This window comes from Halichoerus grypus, chromosome 10 (assembly GCF_964656455.1).
Source record: "Halichoerus grypus chromosome 10, mHalGry1.hap1.1, whole genome shotgun sequence".
Lineage (NCBI taxonomy): Eukaryota > Metazoa > Chordata > Mammalia > Carnivora > Phocidae > Halichoerus > Halichoerus grypus.
The window spans coordinates 94,697,471-94,720,523 of record NC_135721.1 but is presented as its reverse complement, the minus strand read 5'-3'; the positions used below and the strand labels follow the sequence as shown (position 1 = coordinate 94,720,523).

At 39.7% G+C, this 23,053-nt stretch overlaps 1 protein-coding gene across 1 annotated transcript in view; it reads left to right on the top strand.

The window, feature by feature from the left end:
• Positions 1-23,053, top strand: part of CFAP61 (cilia and flagella associated protein 61) — a 291,248-nt gene that overhangs the window by 58,685 nt on the left and 209,510 nt on the right. The window contains exon 10 of the mRNA XM_078056863.1: positions 15,933-16,024. Within this exon, the coding sequence (XP_077912989.1) occupies positions 15,933-16,024 (92 nt within the window). The remainder of the gene's footprint in view (positions 1-15,932; positions 16,025-23,053) is intronic.

The window sequence follows — 23,053 nt, the reverse complement described above, 5'->3', positions numbered from 1 at the left end:
ATGATAATAATGAAAGATTATGCAAAAAATCCACGTTTAAAATAATGTTGATATGCCACTTGTGTTGCAGGATAATTATAGTAATTTGGCTATTACTCTATATGGAGTCAGGAGTTAGTTGCTAGAAAACACGGTGATAGGGGTGATTCAGGGGATTTTCATCCCAACAGGCTGTTTGATCCTGCTGACTTTTCTCTTGAAAATCAATTGCTTGCGGTGAATACTCTGAATTCCCCCTTGATTAAATTGGCTGCCGGTGGGCTGCACCCATTGCACTGGGGTCACTGTGAGTTCTGTGTCTATTTACACAGGGTTTTTGACAACTCTTAAAGTATCATGGACCAAATTTAATCTGAGCAAAGCAACTAAGGAAGCAATTACTAAAAATCACAGTCTTTGCAAATGACAACAAACAAAGGAAAATGTACTAATTCTAAGCCCAACATGAAGCCAGTTATTTTGCTACTGGGTTGCAAGCCCTTTCTCCACTGCATATTGCTCTGGCTCTTGGTGTTTTTAGTCTTCAAGGAATGTGTATAGCTGGCTTAGTGGAAGACCTGGGACAGTCACCTTGGAAGCTGGCTCTGACTTCAGGTTTATCTTTGACAATGTTCCATTTCCCCCCTCAAGGTTATTAATTTATTCAGATCTTGTATTTCTTTTGAATCAACTTTAGGAGATTAGATTTTCCTAGGAAAGCATCATTTCATATACGAAGATTTAAAAATTATTAGAATACAATTGTGTGTGTATGTGTATATATATGTATATATCTCTCTCATCTCTCTCTCATGTATACCTATGTATGTATATACAGACATATATATGTACACATACATACATACTATTAAAAATGATTAAAGAAAACAAAGTTTATTTAACACTTCATGAAGTAGATCCTCTCCTTTTGGAGAACTGTAAAATGGGGCCATAGATTTTATAGGATAAAGAATAAAGAACAAGGAAAAGAAAAATAAAATATATCTGATGGGCTGGGGCCTCACAGTTAGCCTGGTTTAGAGTGAGAAGACCCAGGGTTGATTTGGCTTTTGGAGATTGACTGATTGGATATACTGCCTTTCTGGTCAAGTGGCACATTTGTAGGGACAAGAAGGTTATGTAAGTTTCAGTTTGCTGATGGGGCACCCCAGGCAGAAGCAACTCCATCCTGGGCCTACAAAATTTTATATGTATGTATATGTGTGTATATATATATACATATATATATATATGCATATATAGGTATACAATATTCTATATTACATGTAATTATTATAATTATTAAGTTATAAATAACTTATATTTATATTTACTTGATTTTTGGTTTCTATTTATATAATATGTCTAACTCCATGTGGAAAACGGCTTCCTTTTTTTATTGAGTGCTCATTTCAATCTTGAAATAGTTTAGAGAAAAGAGAAACATAAGCAAATCACAAAGCTAACTATGCAAAAAATATTATTTATCATAGGTGTGAGAAAATATTCAGCATCCCTAAAACTGAAATGCACATAAAAACCCGAGATCTTTTTCTCCCCCTTTTTGCATACTAAGTTATAAGTATGTATTATAATTAAGATATTTCGTCCTGGGCAAGGAGCTTGGTAACTAGCACTCCGAATTTCTGACAGGTGGGAGGGTTGGCTGATAGGATACTCTGGAATACAGTGTAGAAATGATTTCTATTCTTTAACTTCAACTGTAGCAAGTCTGAGGAAATAATCCTAAATCTGTAAAGAGATACACACTCAAGACTATTCACTAAGCTTAATCATAATACTAAAAATAAACAAACAAGCAAATATCCAAATGAATAAACAAGTTTGTAAAACCCCAAATCTCCCACAAGAGAGGGAAGGCTAAACTTGTGGGTAGCCACAGGACAGCTGTGCAACAGCCTTTTAAAAGGTTACAAAGAGTGAAGGGAAATGGTTATGATATAATCTCATGTGAAAAAAATCAATGCAAAACGAATTGAAGTCTGAGGAAAACTGCCTAAGAAACATGTGCTATGAAGAGCCCTGGGAGGGAGTGAATTAAAATGACAAAATTAACTGAGTCACAGAAGTGACTCGAGGACAATGCTTTTATTTCCTCCATTTTTTTTAAATGTGAAAACAATCTTAAATTTACCTAAAAGTTGCAGGTACTTTTTTTCTTCCTGAACCATCTGAAAATAAGATGCTGATGTCCTACTGAGTCACTTGTGAATACTTTAGTATGTGTTTCCTACAGAGGACAGTCTCCTTTACAGCCCGAAACATCCATCAAGATCAAAGAATTAATTTGAATATGTTACTCCCAATTAATCCGCAGTCCACAGACCTTATTCAAGTTCCCCTATTTGTCCCAATAATGCCATCCTTCATAGCAGAAAGCTCCGGTCCACAATGACAAACTGCATTGAGTTGCTCTGTTATCTTTCATTTTGGAACAGTTCCTCTGAGTTTCCTTGAATATGATGCCCTAAACACTTTTGAAGATGATAGGCCCCTGCTTCTGTAGATTGTACTTGAATCTGTGTTTGTCTGCTGTCTCCTCCCGATGAGATTCAAGTTGTGCACACCTGGGAGGACTAGCATAGAAGGGACTGGGTTCTCATTGCACCCTATCTGGTATTACACATTTTCAGTCTGTCCCATTAAGTGTGTGGTCGCTTTGATCACTTGATTGAAGTGACTCTTGTAGGCAAAGAATTAAAATTGTTTTAGCTTATTCCAGCCAGTGCAGAGATCTATAATAATTTCTCCATTCCGGATCTCTATATTGATTCTGCCCTGATTCTCATTTGGAATCAGCAGCTTTGCTGATGCTATTTTAACCATCTCATGGAATTTCAGCTTCACTCTGCCCAGCATCCCAGCACGGGCACTTGCTGCTGCCGCAAATATCTCCTTAGGTAGATAACACTCTCCGTATCCCAAGTGAGTCAGTCCTTCTGTGCAGGATCTGTCCCTAGCCTCCAATACTGGCTGCTGTGAGGTCCATTGCAGGCAAATTGTTCCTGACTCTGCTTGTAGCCAAAATAGACTTCACCCTGGTGGGCACTATTGTCTGTCACCTCTAACTAGGGGGATTGAGAATTTGACATGCCCACTCTGGAGCTTGACCTACAATTTCTTCTCTAGTATAGCTGGTTGTAGCTCCTCCTTCTCCTCTTTGCTTTTTCACCCTCTCCTAAAAAGAAAAAAAAAGATTATTTTGTTTGATCTTTTCAAAGAGCTAGCTCTTAGATTTATCTACCGAGTCTATGGCTTTCTTTTTGAATTTATTAATACTGGCTTTTATTCCTATGACCTCCTTTCTCTTAATCTCTTTGGATGTGTTTTGGTGTTCCTATTCTAGTTGCTTGATTAATTTATTTTTGTTTCTTCTTGTTTGATATAAAAAGCATTTGTTGAGAAGAAAAACTTTTCTTCTACCAACTCAAGTTTGAGTGGTCAGGGACCTGCAAATTTACAGACAATAGACAGGTTAACAGGAAAAAAGTTTATTGTGCATGCAGAAATGCTCTATAGTGGTGAGCAACTCACCGGAATAGCCAGAGGTAAAGATGTATATATCAATTTAACAATGGGGGGAGGGTTAGGGTTTCAGTGGGAAGATACAGAAGGTTCTATTGGGTTTTTAATGCTAATGGGATTGTGCCATTGAACTTGCCATGGATGGAATCATACTGGAACTTGTAGACTGTGTAGTTGAGGTCAATGAAGGGGTCATCGATGGTAACAGTATCCACTTTGCCAGAGTTAAAAGGAGGTCTGATGGGGTGCCTGGGTGGCGCAATCGGTTAAGTGGCCAACTATTGGTTTCGGCTCAGGTTGTGATCTCAGGATCCTGAGATTGAGCCCTGTGTCGGGCTCCTCACTCAGTGCAGAGTCTGCTTCAGATTCTCTCTCCCTCTCTCCTTGTCCCTCCCACTCATGCTCTCTCTCTTTCTCTCTCAAATAGATTTTTTAAAAAATAGGAGCACTGGTGACTAGGCACTCAGTGTGGCTGAGAACTCTGTTTTCTCTGACCGTCACCATTGTGTGTTAGGAGTGCTGGTGGCATTGCAGAAGAAAATGCAGCTGTCTATTGACTTGGGAGGAGCAGAGAGCCTGCTTTGCTGGAATTTTATAAGTTTAAATTAGATCTTTAAATGTTTCTTGAGGCTAGAATGCCAAGACAAGAACTCACCACCAGATTTCACTGTAGTAACTATAGATTTGGGTGAGTTCCTTTCTTCTCAAAGTCCCCTAAAAGATCCTTCCTTACTCACCTGTAATGCTGGGAAACCTGTAAGGCAGTGGCAGATACCCAAGAGGGCTTTATAGACATTAGATCCATAAAATCAACCTTATTTCCTTAAAACTATCTAGTTGTATTTGATTTTACACGTGTCATTCTTAAATATGATGTTCCAATCAAAGCCTTGATCATATAACCAGTGTTTCCAGTTATGTCCTGTTTACAAAAGAACAGATTCTTACTCAACCTGTGAAAATAACTATATTGCCATGAAAATTAGAATACTCAATAAGAGTTTCCAAATTCTGGAGGGATGAGGCAGGGAGAAAAAAAAAAAAGTGTTTTCAAAAGTATAATCTACTAAATTGTTGAAAGTTAAAAATACCTTAAGAGCAAAAAGAAAGTGGTTCCTTAAAGCCAGGAGCAATATTTTAAAGAAATGATGTAATACCCTTCATCAGTTCATTTTGTACTATGTAATTAATTTTTGTTCTCCTTGGTCTGATCTTGGGTTAGCAGTTTCATGACCCATCAGCTTGCCCACTCGAGATTTGTAACTCCTTGCTCAGTCCAGTGATATGCTCTCACTGTTAGTCAATGCTACCAGAAGCCTATACTCTAGAGTGCCTGACATAGTCCCTTTTCCATGGGTCTTTGAGAGAGTTCCTCTTGCTGAGGACAAGCGTCCTGGCTTACAGCTGATTGTAAGAGTTTCCAAGGAAGCATCAAGACAACCAATAACTATCTGCGGATGGCGGAAGACTTAACTGTCTGTGGCTAAAGATCTTATGAGAGTTCATTATGAAATTAACATAATTGGCAAGGAACTTTTGTTGTTTCTGTGGCATGCTGCATTTGAAAATAATAACTAGAATGTTGATAGCGTTATATTATTGTTGTGTCTAATATGAGGCAAAGCAGTACCAGGACATATGGACAGTGAGGAAGCTGACAAATTTCTAGGAGCTTCATATAATCCCAGAAGTATTTACCCACACAAATATAACCTAGGGAAAGTTAAACATCTCTTCTTATTTGACAGTGTTTTTTATGCTATTCAATGTATCTAATTAATTTTTGATATCTCTCATTTTACAAGGAGAAGAAGAAATCCCTTGAGATTTTTCCAGGGGCCCTCTGGGAGGTCAGTTAAGGATCAAGATGTTACTTAGGATTCGATTTTGAGAAAGCAAAATACCAAAAGTTGTCAAATATCTTAAAAGGTTTGAACACCTGATTTTATATGATCACAGGTTGCTGTGAAAAAATACTTAATTACTGGGGTGCCTTGGCTCAGTTGGTTAAGTGTTGGCCTTGAGCTCAGGTCATGATCCCACAGTCCTGGGATCAAGCCCCAAGTCAGGCTCCCTGCTTCGTGGGGAGCCTGTTTCTTCCTCTCCCGCTCCCCATTTGTGCCCTCTCTTGCTCGCTTGCTCTCAAATAAATAAATAAATAAATGAAATCTTTAAACAATACTTAATTACCTATTTAATCAATGTAACCATAAATAATTCAGAAATAACTACAGGAGGTAACAATTGTAACAAACAAATTTACCTTAAGACATTTTAAAACCAGTTTATCTGTGGAGCACCTGGCTGGCTCAGTCTGTGGAGAGTGCTCCTCTTGATCTTGGGGTTGAGTTTGAGCCCCATGTTGGGTGTAGGGATTATTCAAAAAAATAAAATCTTCAAAAAAAATTTAAAAACTCAGTTTATCTGATTTCCCACATAAACTTGCAAGTCAGCTCAAAAATAATAATTTTAAAGATTTTTTTAAAATTTGTTTGACAGAAAGCAAGAGAGAACACAAGCAGGGGGAGTGGCAGGCAGAGGGAGAACCAGGCTCCCCACTGAACAGGGAGCCTGATGCAATGCAGGGCTCCATCCCAGGACCCTGGGATCATGACCTGAGCCAAAGGCAGACGCTTAACCGACTGAGCCACCCAGGCATCCCAAAAATAATAATTTGAGATCTTGAATGGGATTGCTTTGAACCTATAGATCAGTGTGTGGGGGGGGAATGACATCTTTACAATGTAGTAAGATATCTAATCTATGAATATGGTATATTCCTCAATTTATTTCTGTCCTCTTTAATTTCTTTTCACAATGTTTTATACTTTTTGCAATATATGCTTTTCACATCTGTTGTTAGATTCATTCCTAGGTATTTGATATTTTCACACTTTTGGAAAATTTATCTTTAAAAATTTTTGTTTTCTGGGCGCCTGGGTGGCTCAGTTGGTTAAGCGACTGCCTTCGGCTCAGGTCATGATCCTGGAGTCCCGGCATCGAGTCCCGCATTGGGCTCCTTGCTCGGCAGGGAGTCTGCTTCTCCCTCTGACCCTCCTCCCTCTCATGCTCTCTGTCTCTCATTCTCTCTCTCTCAAATAAATAAATAAAATCTTTAAAAAAAAAAAATTTTTGTTTTCAAATTGTTTATTGCTGTTATATAGAAATGCGATTTGTTTTGGATGTTGACCTTATATCAACAACCTTTCTGCACTGATTTATTAATTCTATGATTTATCTGCATATTCTTTTGGATTTTTCTGTATAATGTGAGTTTTTATTTCTTATTTTCCAATCCTTATTATTTTTATTTCTTTTTCATGCACTGATTAATACCTTGAATAGTGTTAGCAGGCATCCTCTTGTTGTTCTTAATATGAAATGGAAAGCTCTGAATATATTACCATTAAGGATAGCTTTGTGAATACCCATTATCAGATTAAGAAAGTTTCTGTATTTATGATTTGCTAAGAAATTTATCAAGAATGGTTGTTGTTGTTGTTGTTTTAATTGAATTGAATTCTATAAAATACTTTTTTTCTGTATTTACTGAGTTGATCATATGATTCTTCATTATTCTGTTAATGAGGTAAATTACATTGATTAATTTTTGTATGTTAACTATTTTGTTAATAATAGACTTATTATTCTTTTTATGCAGTGCTGGATTCTTTGCTAATGTTTTGTTGAGGATTTTTGCAGGTATGTTCCATGAGTAAGAGTGGTCTGTAATTTTCAGTTCTTGAAATGTCTTTGCCAGACTTTGGAAATGAGGTTCTGTTGGCCTCACAAAACAATTTGAGCAATATTCTTCCTTCTTCTCTTTTTGGAAGTTTATGCAAGGCTAGAGATATTTATTCTTTAAATGTTTTGTAGAATTTGCCAGGGAAGCTGTCTAAACCTGGTGGGCTTTTGGGGGGAAGGTTTTTGATTGCAGTTTCAATTTTTTTAAATTGTAGAACTAGTCTTTGTCTGTTTGGTAGTTTGTAATTTTTTTTATCAGAACTTGTAGATTTCCTTTACATTTTCAAATGCATTAGGATAAAACTGAAGCCATTCTTCATTTTTTCCTATTACACTTTTACTGTTCATAAGCTCTATAGTGACACTGCCTTTTTCAAAATTCCTGACCTTGATTATGTGCATTCTCCTGTCTCAAACAGTCTTGCTAGTCGTTTATCAATTTTATTAGTCTTTATTTTGGGGGGGGGGTATTTTTAAATTTTTTTTATTACTGTGTATTAACTTAATTGCATTGAAGTCAGAGAACCTACCCTGTGTGATTTTAATCCTTTAAACTTTGTTGAACATATGGTCAAGTTTTGAAAACGTTCCTATTTTGTCTATCAAAATAGTGTATATCCTATAGTTGTTAGGTGTAGGGTTCTATATAAATCAGTCACATTTGATAAAATGTTGTCCAATAGTTCATCCTTATTGACTTCATCACTTATTTGATCAATTAATGAGAAATATGTTAAAATCTCCTGCTTTGATTATGGATGTACTGATTTCTACTCATAGCCTATCATTTTTCATTATATATTTTGAATCTGTGTTATTAAGTGTATAATTTTTAGATTATATCTTCCTTGAACTTTTTAAAAAATCAGTTATGAAGTATCCTCTTCATCTTTAGTGATCTTTTTTTTGTCTTAAAGTCTACTTTTTCTGATTTTAATACAGCCATACCTACTTTCTTTGATACATATTTGCATACCATATCTTTTTCCATTCTTTTATTTTCATTCTTCCTATTTCCTTACATTTTAGGTGTGTCTTTTATAAACAGCATAGAGTTTAGTTGTTGTTTTTAATCTAGAGTGACAACTGATGTCTTTTAATTAGAATATTTAGTCCATTTATACTTAATGTTCTTATGGGTTTATATCTACCATCTTACTTTATAGATGTCTCCTATGTTTTTATGTTTCATTACTGCCATTATTTATTTGTCCTTTTTCCTTTATTAATCTCCCCAGTATCAATTTAATTAGTATTTTTAAAGAACCAGGCTTGGTTGATTCTCTCTATTATCTTTTGTGATTTCATCAGTAATCCATTACCACAGTACTGCTTCCAGCCAATAGCCACAAAACCACAGTGGCATACCACAATAAGCATGTTTTGCTGATACAGCTAGGGTCAGTTAGGCAGCTCTCCTGATCTTAGCTGGGTCTTCTCACATGTCTTGGGGTTGGTTGCTGTTGGCTGATTTAGGCTGGCCTTGGCTCTGCTCCATGTGCCTCTCATCCTTTAGCAGGCTAGATTGGGCATGTTGTTATGGTGACCAAAAGGTGCAGGAGACCAAGTAGAAACACACATGGCCTCTTGAGGTCTAGGCTTTGAACTAACATATGTTATTTATCTAAAGCAGGTCACATTGCTGAGCCCAGAATCAGGATAGGATACTACATAGCAAAGGGCCTACATCCAGGGAGGGTGAAAAATCAGCATCATCATTTCAACCCTTGTTCATTTTCATGGTCTTCTTTCTCCTGTCTTATTGGAGACACAAACTCCAATTTAGCCTGGAGGAGGCTAAAACCTATAGTCTCATCTCAAGAGTGTGATATGGGAATTACCAGGGCACGAAGCTCAAATTGATCATACTGCATGGCTTGGAGTCTGCACTGCAGTCCAGTTGGGAGGAGTTTCCTTGAAAAATAAGAAAAAAGCCCTTTATCCTCCTTTCATGCAGCCTGCCTAGTGTTTTCCTTTGTATCATTGTGGACTTGTATCATCAGCCTCTTGCTGTTCATTCAGCCATTCAGTAAATACTGAGTACTTCCCATATACTAGATTTTAGGAGTCTAGTACTGGTGAGTCTAGTACTGTCTAATGGCAGGATAAATAAGCAGGACAAATTAATTTACAATAAGAGAAGTGTTTTGAAGGCTAGAAAATTGTGGTGGGACCACGGCGGAATTATATCTAAGTCATCTTGAGAGCATCAGCTTAGAATTTACAGGAAAAAAAGCTTTTGAGTCAAAACTTCAAAAACTAATTGGGGCTTTCTAGGTGAATAAGCAGAAAGATTTTCCTAGCAGAGGGAACAAAATGTGCAAAATAAGGAGGTATTAGAACCATCACTTATGAAGGGAATGTACAAGTTCAGGGTTGCTAGAGCATGAAGTGAGGGATTGACAAGAGATGAAGCAGGACAGGAGATTGAGGTGAGGCAATGAAGGCTTTCATGCCTTGCAAAAGAGTTTAGATTAATTTATTCAAAACATACCGGATGGTGTTCCATTGGGAAGCTTTTTTTTTTTTTTTAAGATTTTTTTATTTATTTCACAGAGAGAGACACAGAGAGAGAGGGAACACAAGCAGGGGGAGTGGGAGAGGGAGAAGCAGGCTTCCCGTGGAGCAGAGAGCCTGATGTGGGGCTTGATCCCAAGACTCTGGGATCATGACCTGAGCCAAAGGCAGACGCTTAATGACTGAGCCACCCAGTGCCACTCCATTGGGAATCTTTAATTAGAAAGGGAGCCATGGTCAACTTCTAGGTCACAGAAAGACTTTCCAATAGCCACTAGAGTGTCCAGGAAAGAGAAGAGGAGGGACTGAGTCAAAACAGTGATTGTGGATGAACCTGAGATATTTTGGAGAATTAATGGAATTTGATATTTTACTGCATATGGAGAAAAGGAGGGTTATAGAAAAGGGAAAAATCAAGGATGACTGCAGAAATTAAGTGGATGGTGGGACCATTTTGTGAAATGGGAATAATAAAAGTGAAGGAATTATATGATGGAGATGCTGTGATTTCAGATTTGGATGAGTTGAGTTTGATCTTCCTAGTAAGCATTTGGATAGATACACAGCACTCCTTCAGCTAGCTACAGGTGCCTTTTGAGGTACACTGAAATATTACCTCCCAAAAGATGTCCACATTCTAATCCCTGGAACCTGTAAAATATTACCTTGGTTCTGGAAAAACAGTATTTGTAGGTGTGATAAAGGATCTCTAGATGAGATTATCCTGGGTTATCTGAGGGGCCCAAATGCTATCATAAGTGTCCTTATGAGAGAGAGACAGAGGGAGGTAACACAGACAGGAGGAGGCTGTGACCACAAAGACAGAGATTGGAGTGATGTGGCCACATGGCAAGGAATGCTGGCAGTCACTATAAGCTGGAAGAGGCAAAAACAGCCTCTCCCCTAGAGCCTCTGGAGGGAGTGTGTCCCTGCCGACACCTTAATTTCTGCTCAGGGATACTGATTTCGGACTCTAGCTTCCAGAACTGTGAGAGAATACATTTTTATCATTAAGCCACCAAGTGAGTGGTAATTTGTTACAGCAGCCCCAGGAAAGTAACACAATTACAAAGAAGACCACAGGGCCAGAGGCAAACCAAGGAAGGAAAACATACCAAGAAATAACAGTGTCTTCACTCTTCAGCAAAACTCCTAGAAAGAGTTGTCTGCTCATTATTTCCATTCTCTTTTATTGTCTTGAGGCTACTTCTTAGCCTTCGGGTCCCAACTTAAATGTTTGGAAGGACTTCGACCACTCAATCTAAAGCAGATCCTGGGGCATTTTCTATATGCCATCTATAATAACTTAGTATTTTCTTGTTCATTTACTAAACTTTGGTGGTGCAAGTTCGTCTTGGTCATTGCTGAAATCCCTAGAATGTTAATGTCTAACAGATGGTAGGTGTGAAATATAAATTTTTAAATGAATGAATGAATAAATGAGTACTCAGTGTGCTTTGTTCGTATGTCTGCTTTAGCAACTTTCACACTTTGAGATAGGTGTGTGTGTGTGTGTCTGTGTGTGTGTGTGTGTGTATACCCTGATCACTTGTGAGCCTTGTAGAATAAGAGGGGCTACATCTTATTCATTATTTACTTTTGAGTATCTCAGGGTGCTTGCAGCTCATTGCTCTCCATTGAAGTTTAGTTGAATGAATGATTTAACTTCAACCTCTAATCTTTCCCCTTCTTAAAATTGAGTGACTTAAATTCATTTGGCAGGCTTTTTTGAAATCATCCATAATATGATAATAATAAACAAGAATGGCTATTTTGTAGTATTTTGGAGATAGAAATTTACTTTTATAATTGGACATTTAAAAAATCTTGATTGCATGAAACTGTCCTTTAAAAAATTAAAATAATGCAGTTAAAGTTGAGTTTCCATTGAACCACATCTAAGCCTGATTCTTCCTCTCCTCCCCAGAAATAGCTATTGTAATAACTTTAGTATGTGTCCACCCAGACCAATTGTTTATACTTTTATGTGAAGTCCATGTATTCATAGACAAAACACTACCATTTTGTGGTAGCGGTTTTTTTTTTTTGTTTTTTTTTTAATATATAAATGGTGTCTTTGGGAATATGTGATGTTTTGAAATTTACTTCTTCACTCAACTCTTTGAGATGTAGTAATGTTGGTATGCATAGATCTAAGATCTAGGACACTCTTTTTACCTTCTGGGCAGTATTCCACCACATGGAATGTGTCACACTTGTCCTTAGTGGACATTAAAGTTGTTTCTGTTATTTTGTTATTGCAAGAAGTGCTGCAGCAAACATCCCAGTGCATGTCTCTTGGATCCCTTGCAAGAGTTTCCCCAGGCCCTATTCCTGGAGTTGTTCTTGCTGGGCTTGGAAATACTCACATGCCACCACATGTGGCCAAACCAGTGGTCTTCCTCCAGACCCTTTCACAGTTCTCTCATACTCAGTGTCAGCATTTTAAACTTTTGACAATATGATAGGTATGAAAGAAGATATCGTTTTAATTTTATTTCTCTGAATATTATTGAGGATGAACACTTTTGTATGTTTTTTGGTCATTTACATTTCCTGGATATTCATTGCCTTTGCCTAATGGGTTATTTCTCCTTTCTGTAATTAGATTGTTAGTCTATTTTATGTATTGCAAATATTTTCTCCATGTATCTAATTTTTAAAAAATTTCTTTTTAGGGTACTTTTAATAGACCTTTTAGATTTTGATGTGGTCGAATGGGTATGTTAACTAACTGGAATTAAAATAAAAACTTAAAAAAATGCCTGGCACACACACACAAGTAAATAAATAAAAAATATTTTGCTTTTATGACTTCTACCCTTTTGCAGATGGATTTTTAAGGAAGAATTTCTCCACCCCCAAGATCATAGAGATATTCTCCTATAATTTCAATGTTAAAAAAAAAAGACTTTAGGCTGTTAGCATATTTGCAAGTGATTTTTTTAAAGATTTTATTTATTTATTTGACAGAGAGATAGAGAGCATAAGTAGGCAGAGTGGCAGGCAGAGGGAGAGGGAGAAGCAGGCTCTCCGCTGAGCAGGGAGCCAGACGTGGGGCTCGATCCCAGGACCCTGGAATCATGACCTGAGCTGAAGGCAGCTGCTTAACCAACTGAGCCACCCAGGTGCCCCATGCAAGTGATTTTTTTGTATTATATGAAATAGGGGCCCAAATTAATTTTTTCCCATATGATGAGCCAGCACTATTTATTTATTTGTATAGTTTATTCTTTCTCCACCAATTTAAAATGCCACCTTTAACATATATCAGTAATTTTATAATTGTCTGGCTCTTTTCTGGATTCCATTCTGTTCTATTACTTGAATAATACATGGTTCTAGTAACTATGGCTTTATAACATGTCTTAATATTCATTAGGAAATTTGGCCCGCTCTTTGTTCTTGTTTCTTAAAATTCTGTTGTTGATTATTTCTTAAAATGTCTTAAAAACTATTCCTCCATATTTACTGTTTTAGAATCAATTTATTTCATTTCACAAAAAAATCTTATTGGGAGTTTTGATCTATATTTAAAATAAATGTTAAACCCCACCAGATTGTTTACTATTATTTATTCCTAAAGCCATCAAAATGTATTCGTTAGCTTTCCATGTGTATTATCGCTATCAGATAGAGCAGGGCAGACCCAGGTCTTGCGGGACCTAGAGTCGATACAATTTGAGAGCACTCTTTAAGAAAACAAATGCAAAATTGTGAATGCAATAGTAGGTGCTGTGTCTTGGGAGGGGCCTGTACAGTGGGGGGAGGGGTACCTGAACCTCTAGCATTATTAGATTCATGGTAAACCCATCCCATAGAAGCAATCTCAAGAACAGGGAAAGTCCTAGTGAATGGTGCTTCTACTCCCACTAGTTCGAAACTTCTAAGCTACATAGGTGGTGTAAGTAATAAAATAACAATTAAATCTGCAGCCTCAGTCATGTTTTCAGTTGTGTGTTATACAATACAGTGCCCTGACTTTTCCCTTGGATAGCACCTCACATTTGAGGATCTCAGGACACATTATGAACATTAAGTAATTAAACCTCACAAAACCCCGGAGACATGAGAAAGAGAGATGGATTCACCTCGCCCAGTTCTGAAATGCAGCCACCTCTGGGGACAAGCGTGGCCCCTGCTTACTAATAAACTGCAATAACCCCACGACAGTTCAGCCAAGACAATTAGCTGTTGTAGTTGGTAATTGTGTCCTGAACATTAGACTGTCAAACAGTGAAGTCAGCAGGATTATCTGTTCATTGCAAATCGAATCCATTCTTTAAGGTCTCTTACTTTTTTAGTAATTTTATCTTAATTATAAAAGAAATATATGCACAGCAAAGGTCTAGTATTTTTCTTTTAGTTGCTTTTTTGGGTAGTTCTTCAAATTGAAAACAAAATAGGAAAATCTATCTTTAAAAACATAGAGTAGAACTTAAGAATAGGGAATTATTGATATGTGTTTTTTTTAACTCAAAAAGTTTGCTGCTGAGCAAAATAGATCAATGACGGTAGAATACAGAATAGCATTTGCCTTTAAGTGGTATATTGGCTAGACAGGGAGATGAAGGAAACTTCTGAGTGCTGGGAATACTTTAGGTATTTGTTTGGGTGGTTGGTACATGGGAGTAAATATATGTAGAAGTTCATGCATTTTTACCAATTGCACGTTATATCAACAAAGTAAATTAACATAAAAAGCACGTGGCTCTTGTCATCATGAGAATGCTGGAAGCCCCATTTAGACTTTCTGAAAAGTTTTGCAGCGAGTAGGACATATTCAGGAGCTAAGACATGATGCATTCCGCCAAGCATGTTTCTTCAGAAGAGGAATTCTAGGTCCTTTACTCCTCTTTCCAGACACTTTCTCCCCATGCCCAAAGAGCTACCCCTTATCCTGGGATGTGATTCTCTTTCATTGTACCTTCTCTTTCATTGTCTCTTTCATTATGTACCTCTCATCTATGCCCTGTACACTTCCCTGGCCATCCAGTTTTTTTCTTAGAATTTCATTCTGTTTCACTCAGCCCCATCTTTGCCAGAAGCAGGTAATCTGAGGATTTGGGGTTGAGAGGCATCCGCAGGAGCCATTGCCCTGGCTGGCACAGTGGGAGAAGAAGAAGCTGAGAGGATAGGCTACCTCTGGCCTATGCGCAGTGTCTGACGTGATCATCAGAGACAAGAAGGGCAGTGCAGAGGGGCAGCCCCTGGGCAGATCATCCTGGAGTGGCTGTGAACAGACGTCATTGCTGAGAATCCTCCAGCAGAGCAGACATGGGGGCAACCAGAAGGAAGAGGTGGGAGGGAGGAGGGAGGGGGAAAGGGGAAGCGAAGAGAGACTGACAAGATAGAAAGAGAGAGAAGGGGACAGAAAGACAGGAAGAGAAATAAGGCCCAGAAGAAAGACAAGAATGCAGAAGGAGGAAGGAGAAGGGGGTGGGGGGGGGAAGAAGAGCTTTGTAGACAAAAGGGGGAAAATTTTTTTTTCTACTGTAATTTTTAGTGAAAGTTAAAGACACAAACACTACCCTGATTATTGACTTTCCAGAACATACTGAAACAGTAATGCTCAGCTCCAGTTCTTCTTGCTTAGAAAGTAGAGAAGTAAAAATAGTGGCCACTGTCAGACTGCATGCTATAATATTTTCAAACAAAGGAAAAGCAGCCCTGTGCTAATTAATCTTTTGGCGTTCTGATAGCACTGACATGGCTAATTGTGGTCTTTCCCAGTGCGGTCTTGAAATCATTTCAAAGCCTGCGGCCCAGAAAGTTGCTAATCAGTTGTTTGTAAACTTTAAAGGGGGGTTCCTATGAAAGGAGCAGTGGCTCAGGAGCCACAGAGGGTGAGGACCCCCCTCTCCCCTCTGTGGGCCAGAACCAGGCCCCGGCCCATTGCTGGCATCATGTTTTCCCCATAACTCTATAGGGGTGGGTATCACTTTATCTCCATCCCATTCATAAGGGCCCTAAGAGGTCAGAATTGGGGTGGGCTCCCCACCTCATGGTACTACCCTCTGCTCTACCATTCTTCAGATGTGCCGCAGGTGAGAAACACATCCGTTTCCTGGCCGTCTCCGGTGTCCTGTGGCTCTGCAGATGTTTATCATCTATTTTCTGTCATTATGCCACTCTCTCTCTCAAAGATGCTGAGCTCGGTACTAGCAACCACAGTTCCCCGAAAATAGTTGAGGAGCCACGGGAACCTGTCTCTCCAGAGGCCATGGAAGGCATTCAGGTAACGGAGGTCACTCACCCATGCCTGGGGCCCTGGGGCGGGCGTTGTGAGGTGCTGGCTCAGAGACTGAGTTCTGATGCCTGCTGGAGAAAAGGCCTCACTAGCAGCAAGACTGGGGAGGCCGGGAGGAAACCTGGGTGCGTGTTTGTAACAGATGAATCAGAGCCGCATCACGAGCTTCACGAATACAGGTCAGAATGGAGTTTCATCCCTTCTCTTCCTTCCTTCTCACCCGTTCCCTGACTTCAGGAGGCTGAGGCAGATAAAGCTGCTCATTTAAAGCCAGGTAGAAAATCCAGACATACTGAAGACACTTATGCGCTGCCCACATACTCACATGAGGCCCTGTTTTCCTTCCTGCCCGATCGGGCTTTGGGAGCTGTAGAGATACCCTCCACAGCTTCCCAGAGAGCCACTGGCTCCACTTGTCTCTGCCCAGCCTCAGCAGGAGCCGCCCCCCCGCCGCACCCTCCTGCTGCCAGAGGTCTGCTTGTGCTGCTGCTGCCTTCACCTAAAGAAGGGGTAAACCCACAGCGAAGGAGCCCACTGTCAGCCATGTAAGAGATTCCGTGGTTTGGCAGACGAGCCAACGGATCCAGCTGTTTGTTCCAGCTCTGACAACTTCTGACCACTGATGGGTTTGCAGTAATATAAATGCCCAAATTTACTGGGCTCTGGGTGCTCACATACTCCTGCGGGACCGCAGAGCATGTCTCTTGTGTCCTCAGGGACAAGGCCTCACCTAGCGGGTGGGGCAGGAAAATGGGCTAATGTTGTTGGCCTGGTCCTACATCAGCCCTGTGTGTAGCCAGAATCCCAAGGTGTGTTTCCCTACACACCTCCTTCAGCTTCTGGTCTGCCTGATTTCTCCATCCAGCTGGGCCCAGAACCCCTCCCTGAGCCCAGGATGGAGGGCAGGTGCTGAGCCATTGCTTCTAGACTCTAGCCTCTAAGTCTTTTTTTTTCTCCTTTTCAACCTTGGACAAAACAATGTTCCTCCTTGCCCATCAACTCATGCAAAGAAAATCTTGGGAAAAGGAGGATGGAGAGAGGACCTTTATCTTAGCACTAGGCCACCTGGCTTGTCCTCCCAGATTTCCACACTGTCTCTATGGAAGATGCATTCTTAGGCCCCAAACCACAAAAGGATCCAACCTATAGCTGGTTGGCTATTATATTTTCAAGTGCTGATTTAGTCTCTGCATGGAGGTTGGGCATGCACAATGGCCAGGCACTCTGCTGTGTCGGAGGGTACTCATGAGACCAAAACACAATGCCAGCCTTTAAGAGGTAGTGACTTGGTATGGGAGAGGAGAGCTCTAATTCAGTATGTGGAAAGGAGGATGGGAAGAATCTCAGAGGAGGGGACTTTTTAAAGAAGGTTGTATGACATGGATTAGGTTGAGGGAAATGAAGCTGATGAATGGAATTAATGAAAAAGAAAAACTTAGTGCTAAGGGCTTCAGCTTTTAGCAAAGATAGAGTAACAGAGACTAGATTTATTCTCCTGCCTGAAAAACCAAAAAGTGGCCAAAATATGAGATATCAATTTTTAAGACACTGCTTATCATGTAACCAAGGAGAATGATGGGAGAGATGGGAAACAAGCCAGGTGAGTCCTCCGATTGCCCTGGACTCCTGCCTTGAGAGAGTTTCAGGCCATGGCACAGGGCAAGAGAACCCAGTGGGAACCCAGTGAACTCCCTGAATTGAGGAGGCAGATCTGTAAGTCCATGGAGACTAAAGCTGCTAAGGTTTGCAGGACAGAGTACCAGAGAGGAGAGAGCTGCACAGAGAGAGATGTTAGACACCAGCAGAGGGTTGCTCTTGAGTATTCAGCTGAAGACCAATCAGCATATGCAGAAATAGTGAAGGTCGGGCTGAGGAAAGAACCTCCCAAAAGGATTCGAGTTTACAGTGCCCAGTGCTCATCCAAAGCTGGAACCAGTGCCTATTCCTATCAGCCAGACTGGAGAACCTTATGACTCACAAGGCACTGGAAGAGTGCACAGAAGAGTCTTGCATCAGTAGTGGGGAATAATTAGCTCTAGAGAGAGCACTGCACCAGTCATGTCTAACGTATCTGCTGACCAATAACCAAAAGGATCAAAGTGCTCCCAAGTGACTGAGTCCCAGAACAAAGTTCAAGAGTGTGTATAGGAGTGCAAAATTAACTAGCACCCACATAGGTTAAATTAGTGTTTGAAATCCAAGAAGATATTACCAGGCACCCAAAAAACTCAGAATGTATGATGCATAGGTGGAGATAACCAGTTGAAACCACCCTAGATCTGAGGCAGAAGTTAGAATCAGTGGACAAGAACATTAAAACAGTTATTATAACTATATAAGTTCCAAAGTTCAAAGAGAGACATGGAAGATATAAAAACACCCCAAATAAAACCTCTAGACATAAAGACTACAATTCATGAGATGAAAAATACACAGAAGGATCAACCATAGGTTAAACTTTGCAGAAAAAAAGGTGAGTAAACTTGAAATAGAAATGAGAATTAAAAAATAAAAAACATCATTGCATCAGTGAGCTGTGGGATAATATCAAGTAGCTAATATGTGTGCAGGTGGAGTCCATAAAGAAGAGGAGGGAGAGGTTGGGATGGAAAAAATATTTGAAGAAATTATGACTAAACAAATTCTAGATTTTATGAAAACAGTAAACCCACAGACACAAGTTCAATAAATAGCAAGCACAAGAAACAGGAAGACAACTGTACCAAAGCCCATCATAATCAAATAGTGGAAAACCAGCGATAAAGAGAAAATCTTAAAACCAGCCAGAAGCGGGGAAGAGGCAAGCTGGGAAGAGAGGAACAAAGATCGTAGTTGCAGATTTCTAATTGGAAACAATGCAAACAGCAAGACAGTGCAGTCGCATCTTTAAAGACCTGACAGAAAATAAACTGTCAGCCTAGAATTTTATGCCCACTGAGTGTCTTTCAAAAATGAAAGTAAAATTTTCATCTACACACAAAAGGTGGACGAATTCATTACCAGCGGACACATACTACAAGAAATGTTGAAGTCCTTCAGGCAGAAGAGAAATGATACCAGATGGAACTCTGGATCTACACAGAGGAATGAGGAATGGTGGCGGGATGGGTACACGTGTAAGATTTTGTTCTTATTATTTATATATCTTTAAAAGATAATTGATTGCTTAAGTAAAATAAAAACAACATAGTGTGAGGCTTGTAGCAAATGTTAAAATGAAATGTATGGCAAGAATAGTACAAAAACCAGGAGGGGAGAAATGTAAATATACTATTTGGAGGCTCTTCTACCATACCTGATGTGGTATAATATCACCTGAAGATAGATGTGATAAGTTAAAGATGTGTATCATAAACCCTAAAATAATTGAAGCTACAAATTGAATTCAGAGAGTTATAATTAATAAACCTACAGAAGAGAGAAAATGGAACCATAAAAATATACAACTGGGGTGCCTGGCTGGCTCAGTTGGTAGAGCATGTGACTCTTGATCTCCGGGTTGTGAGTTCAAGCCCCATGTTGAGTATAGAGATTACTTAAAAATAAAATCTTTTAAAAAAATATATACAACTAATCCAAAAGAAGGCAAAAAGATGGAAAAAGGGTATCAAGAACAGAGGGACAAATATAAAACAAATAGCAGGATGGCAGACTTAAACCTAACCATATTGATAATTACATTAAATGTAATGTACATTGAATATCCCATCAAAGATCATATAAGGCCAAGATAGATTGGATGAAAAAGCAAGACTCAATTATATGCAGACTACAAAAATGCACTTTTTTTTAAGATTTTATTTTTTATTTGAGAGAGAGAGAGAGTGCACAAGCAGGGGGAGGGGCAGAGGGAGAGGAAGAGGGAGAAGCAGACTACTCACTGAGGTGTGTAGGCTGACTCGGGGCTTGTTCCCAGCACCCTGGGATCATGACCCGAGCCGAAGTCAGATGCTTAACCAACTGAGCCACCCAGAGACCGCAAAAATGCACGTTAAATACTAAGATTTACAATAGGTTCAAATTAAAAAGATACAAAAAGATACAGCGTGTTAACAGTAATCAGAAGAAAGCTGGAGTAGCTTTATTCATTTCAGACAAAGTGGATTTCAGAACAGAGAATATTACCAGAAATAACAAAGATCAAGAGAACATAACAATCCTAAATATTTATGCATCTAATAGAATTTCAAAACACATGAAGCAAAAACTGATAGAACTGAAAATACAAACAAATAAATAAATGACTGTATTTGGAGATTTCAATATACCTTCCTTAATAATTGATGGAACAAGCAGAAAGTAGAAGATCCATAAGAATATAGGTTCTAGTTGGGCGGAGCAAGATGGCGGAGGAGTAGGAGACCTGGATTTCGTCTGGTCCCAGGAATTCAGCTGGATAGGGATCAAACCATTCTGAACACCTACGAACTCAACAGGAGATCGAAGAAAAGAATAGCAACAACTCTCTGAACAGAAAAGCGACCACGTTCTGGAAGGTAGGACGTGCGGAGAAGTGAATCCGAGGCGATATTCGGGAGGATAGACGGTGGGGGAGGGGCCTCCGTCGGCCGCTTCTGGCAAGTGATAGAGCCACGGAGCACAAAATCGGAACTTTTAGAAGTCTGCTCCGCTGAGGGACGTCACTCTGGTGGCGAAGTGGGGGTGGAACCCTCGCGGGACAGTGTGGTCTCAGGACCCTCGGGGTCACAGAAAGACCGGGGGTGCCTGAGTGCGGCAGAGCTCCCAGGTATCGGAGCGGGGAAGCCGGCTGCAGAGACGGAGCCGAGGTGCGGGCTCTCAGCTCGGGGTTGCCATAAACCATGATCCGCGGCACAGTCGGGCCACTGCTCCTCCAGCAGGGACGCAACAAGCGGCAGATCCGGGGAGACTCCCCTTCTTCCCCCGGGAGGAGCGGTGCGGGAACACACGGCAGGGATCTGCTGGGCTTGGAGACTCCGCACGGGGTCAGGGGCCAGAGATAGAAACGCTCGGTCACAGGCCGGGTGAGCACGGAGTGCGGCCGGAGACCGGGGAGATGGGAGTGACTGACTGCTTTTCTCTGGGGGCGCACTGAGGAGCGGGGCCCCGAGTTCTCGGCTCCTCCGGGGCGGAGATTGGGAGGCCGCCATTTTCACTCTCGTCCTCCAAAGCTGTACGGAAAGCTTGCAGGGAACAAAAGGCCCGAGAGCAAACCTGAGCAGATTACTTAGCCCAGGAATTGCAGGGCAATTCCGCCTCCGGCAAAGACATTTGGGAACCACGGCAACAGGCCCCTCCCCCAGAAGATCAGCAAGAACAGCCAGCCAAGAGCAAGTTTACCCATCAATGAGAACGGCAGAACTCCAGCGCTAGGGGAATACTGCACATAGAATCCATGGCTTTTTTACCATGATTTTGTAGTCTTTCAAAGTTAATTTTTTTAACTGTCTTTTTTTTTTTGAATTCTTCTTTTTCCCTTTTTCAGTCAACATCTTATCAATCTCTTTTTTAAAAAACATTTTTATTTTTCATTTTTAGAGTCATATTCTATCCCTTTATAGTAATTACCCTTATTTTTGGCATATATATATAAGTTGTTCTCTCTTTAAAATTTTGAGATACAGTTTCTTCTAACAGATCAAAATATACCCTAAATCTCTAGTGTATGGCTTTGTTCTAGTCTCCTGCCTGATCACATTCTCTCCCTTTTTTTTTCTTTTTCTTTTTTAAAACTTCTTCTTTCTTTTTTCAAACAACTTCTTATCAATTCCTTTTATAAAATTTTTTATAATTTTCATCTTTACAGTCATATTCCATCCCTTCATCGTATCAACCCTTATTTTTATACATATATAAGTTTTCCTTCTTTAAAATTTTGGGAGGCACTTTCTTCTAACAGACCAAAATACTCCCAAAATCTAGTGTGTGGCACTGATCTATGCACCAGCCTGATCATATTTGATCATATTCTGTTTTTTGTTTTGTTTTGTTCTGTTTTTGTTTGTTTTTATCTTTATCTTCTTCTTTTTTTTTTCTTTTTTTTTCTTTCTTTCCCTTTCTTTTCCCCCTGCTTCAGGTCTTTTCTGATTTGTTTAGAGTATATTTTCTGGGGATGTTGTTATCCTGTTAGCATTTTGTTCTCTCATTAATCTATTCTCATCTGGACAAAATGACAAGATGGACAAAATCACCTCAACAAAAAGAACAAGAGGTAGTACTGACTGCCAGGGACCTACTCAATACGGCCATTAGTACGATGTCGGACCTAGAGTTCAGAATCATGATTTTAAAGATACTAGCTGGGCTTGAAAAAAGCATGGAAGTTATTAGAGAAACCCTTTCTGGGGAAATAAAAGAACTAAAATCTAACCAAGTCGAAATCAAAAAGGCTATTAATGAGGTGCAATCAAAAATGGGGGCACTAAAGCTAGGATAAATGAGGCAGAAGAAAGAATCAGTGATATAGAAGACCAAATGATGGAAAATAAAGAAGCTGAGAAGAAGAGAGAGAAACAACTACTGGATCACGAGGGCAGAATTCGAGAGATAAGTGATACCATAAGACGAAACAACATTAGAATAATTGGGATCCCAGAAGAAGAAGAAAGAGAGAGAGGGACAGAAGGTATACTGGAGCAAATTATAGCAGAGAACTTCCCTAATTTGGGGAAGGAAACAGGCATCAAAATCCAGGAGGCACAGAGAACCCCTCTCAAAATCAATAAAAATAGGTCAACACCCCAACATCTAATACTAAAACTTACGAATCTCGGAGACAAAGAGAAAATCCTGAAAGCAGCTTGGGACAAGAGATCTGTAACCTACAATGGTAGAAACATTAGATTGGCAACAGACCTATCCACACAGACCTGGCAGGCCAGAAAGTACTGGCATGGTATATTCAGAGCACTACACGAGAAAAATATGCAGCCAAGAATACTATACCCAGCTAGGCTGTCATTGAAAATAGAAGGAGAGATAAAAGGCTTCCAGGACAAACAAAAACTAAAGGAATTTGCAAACACAGAACCAGCCCTA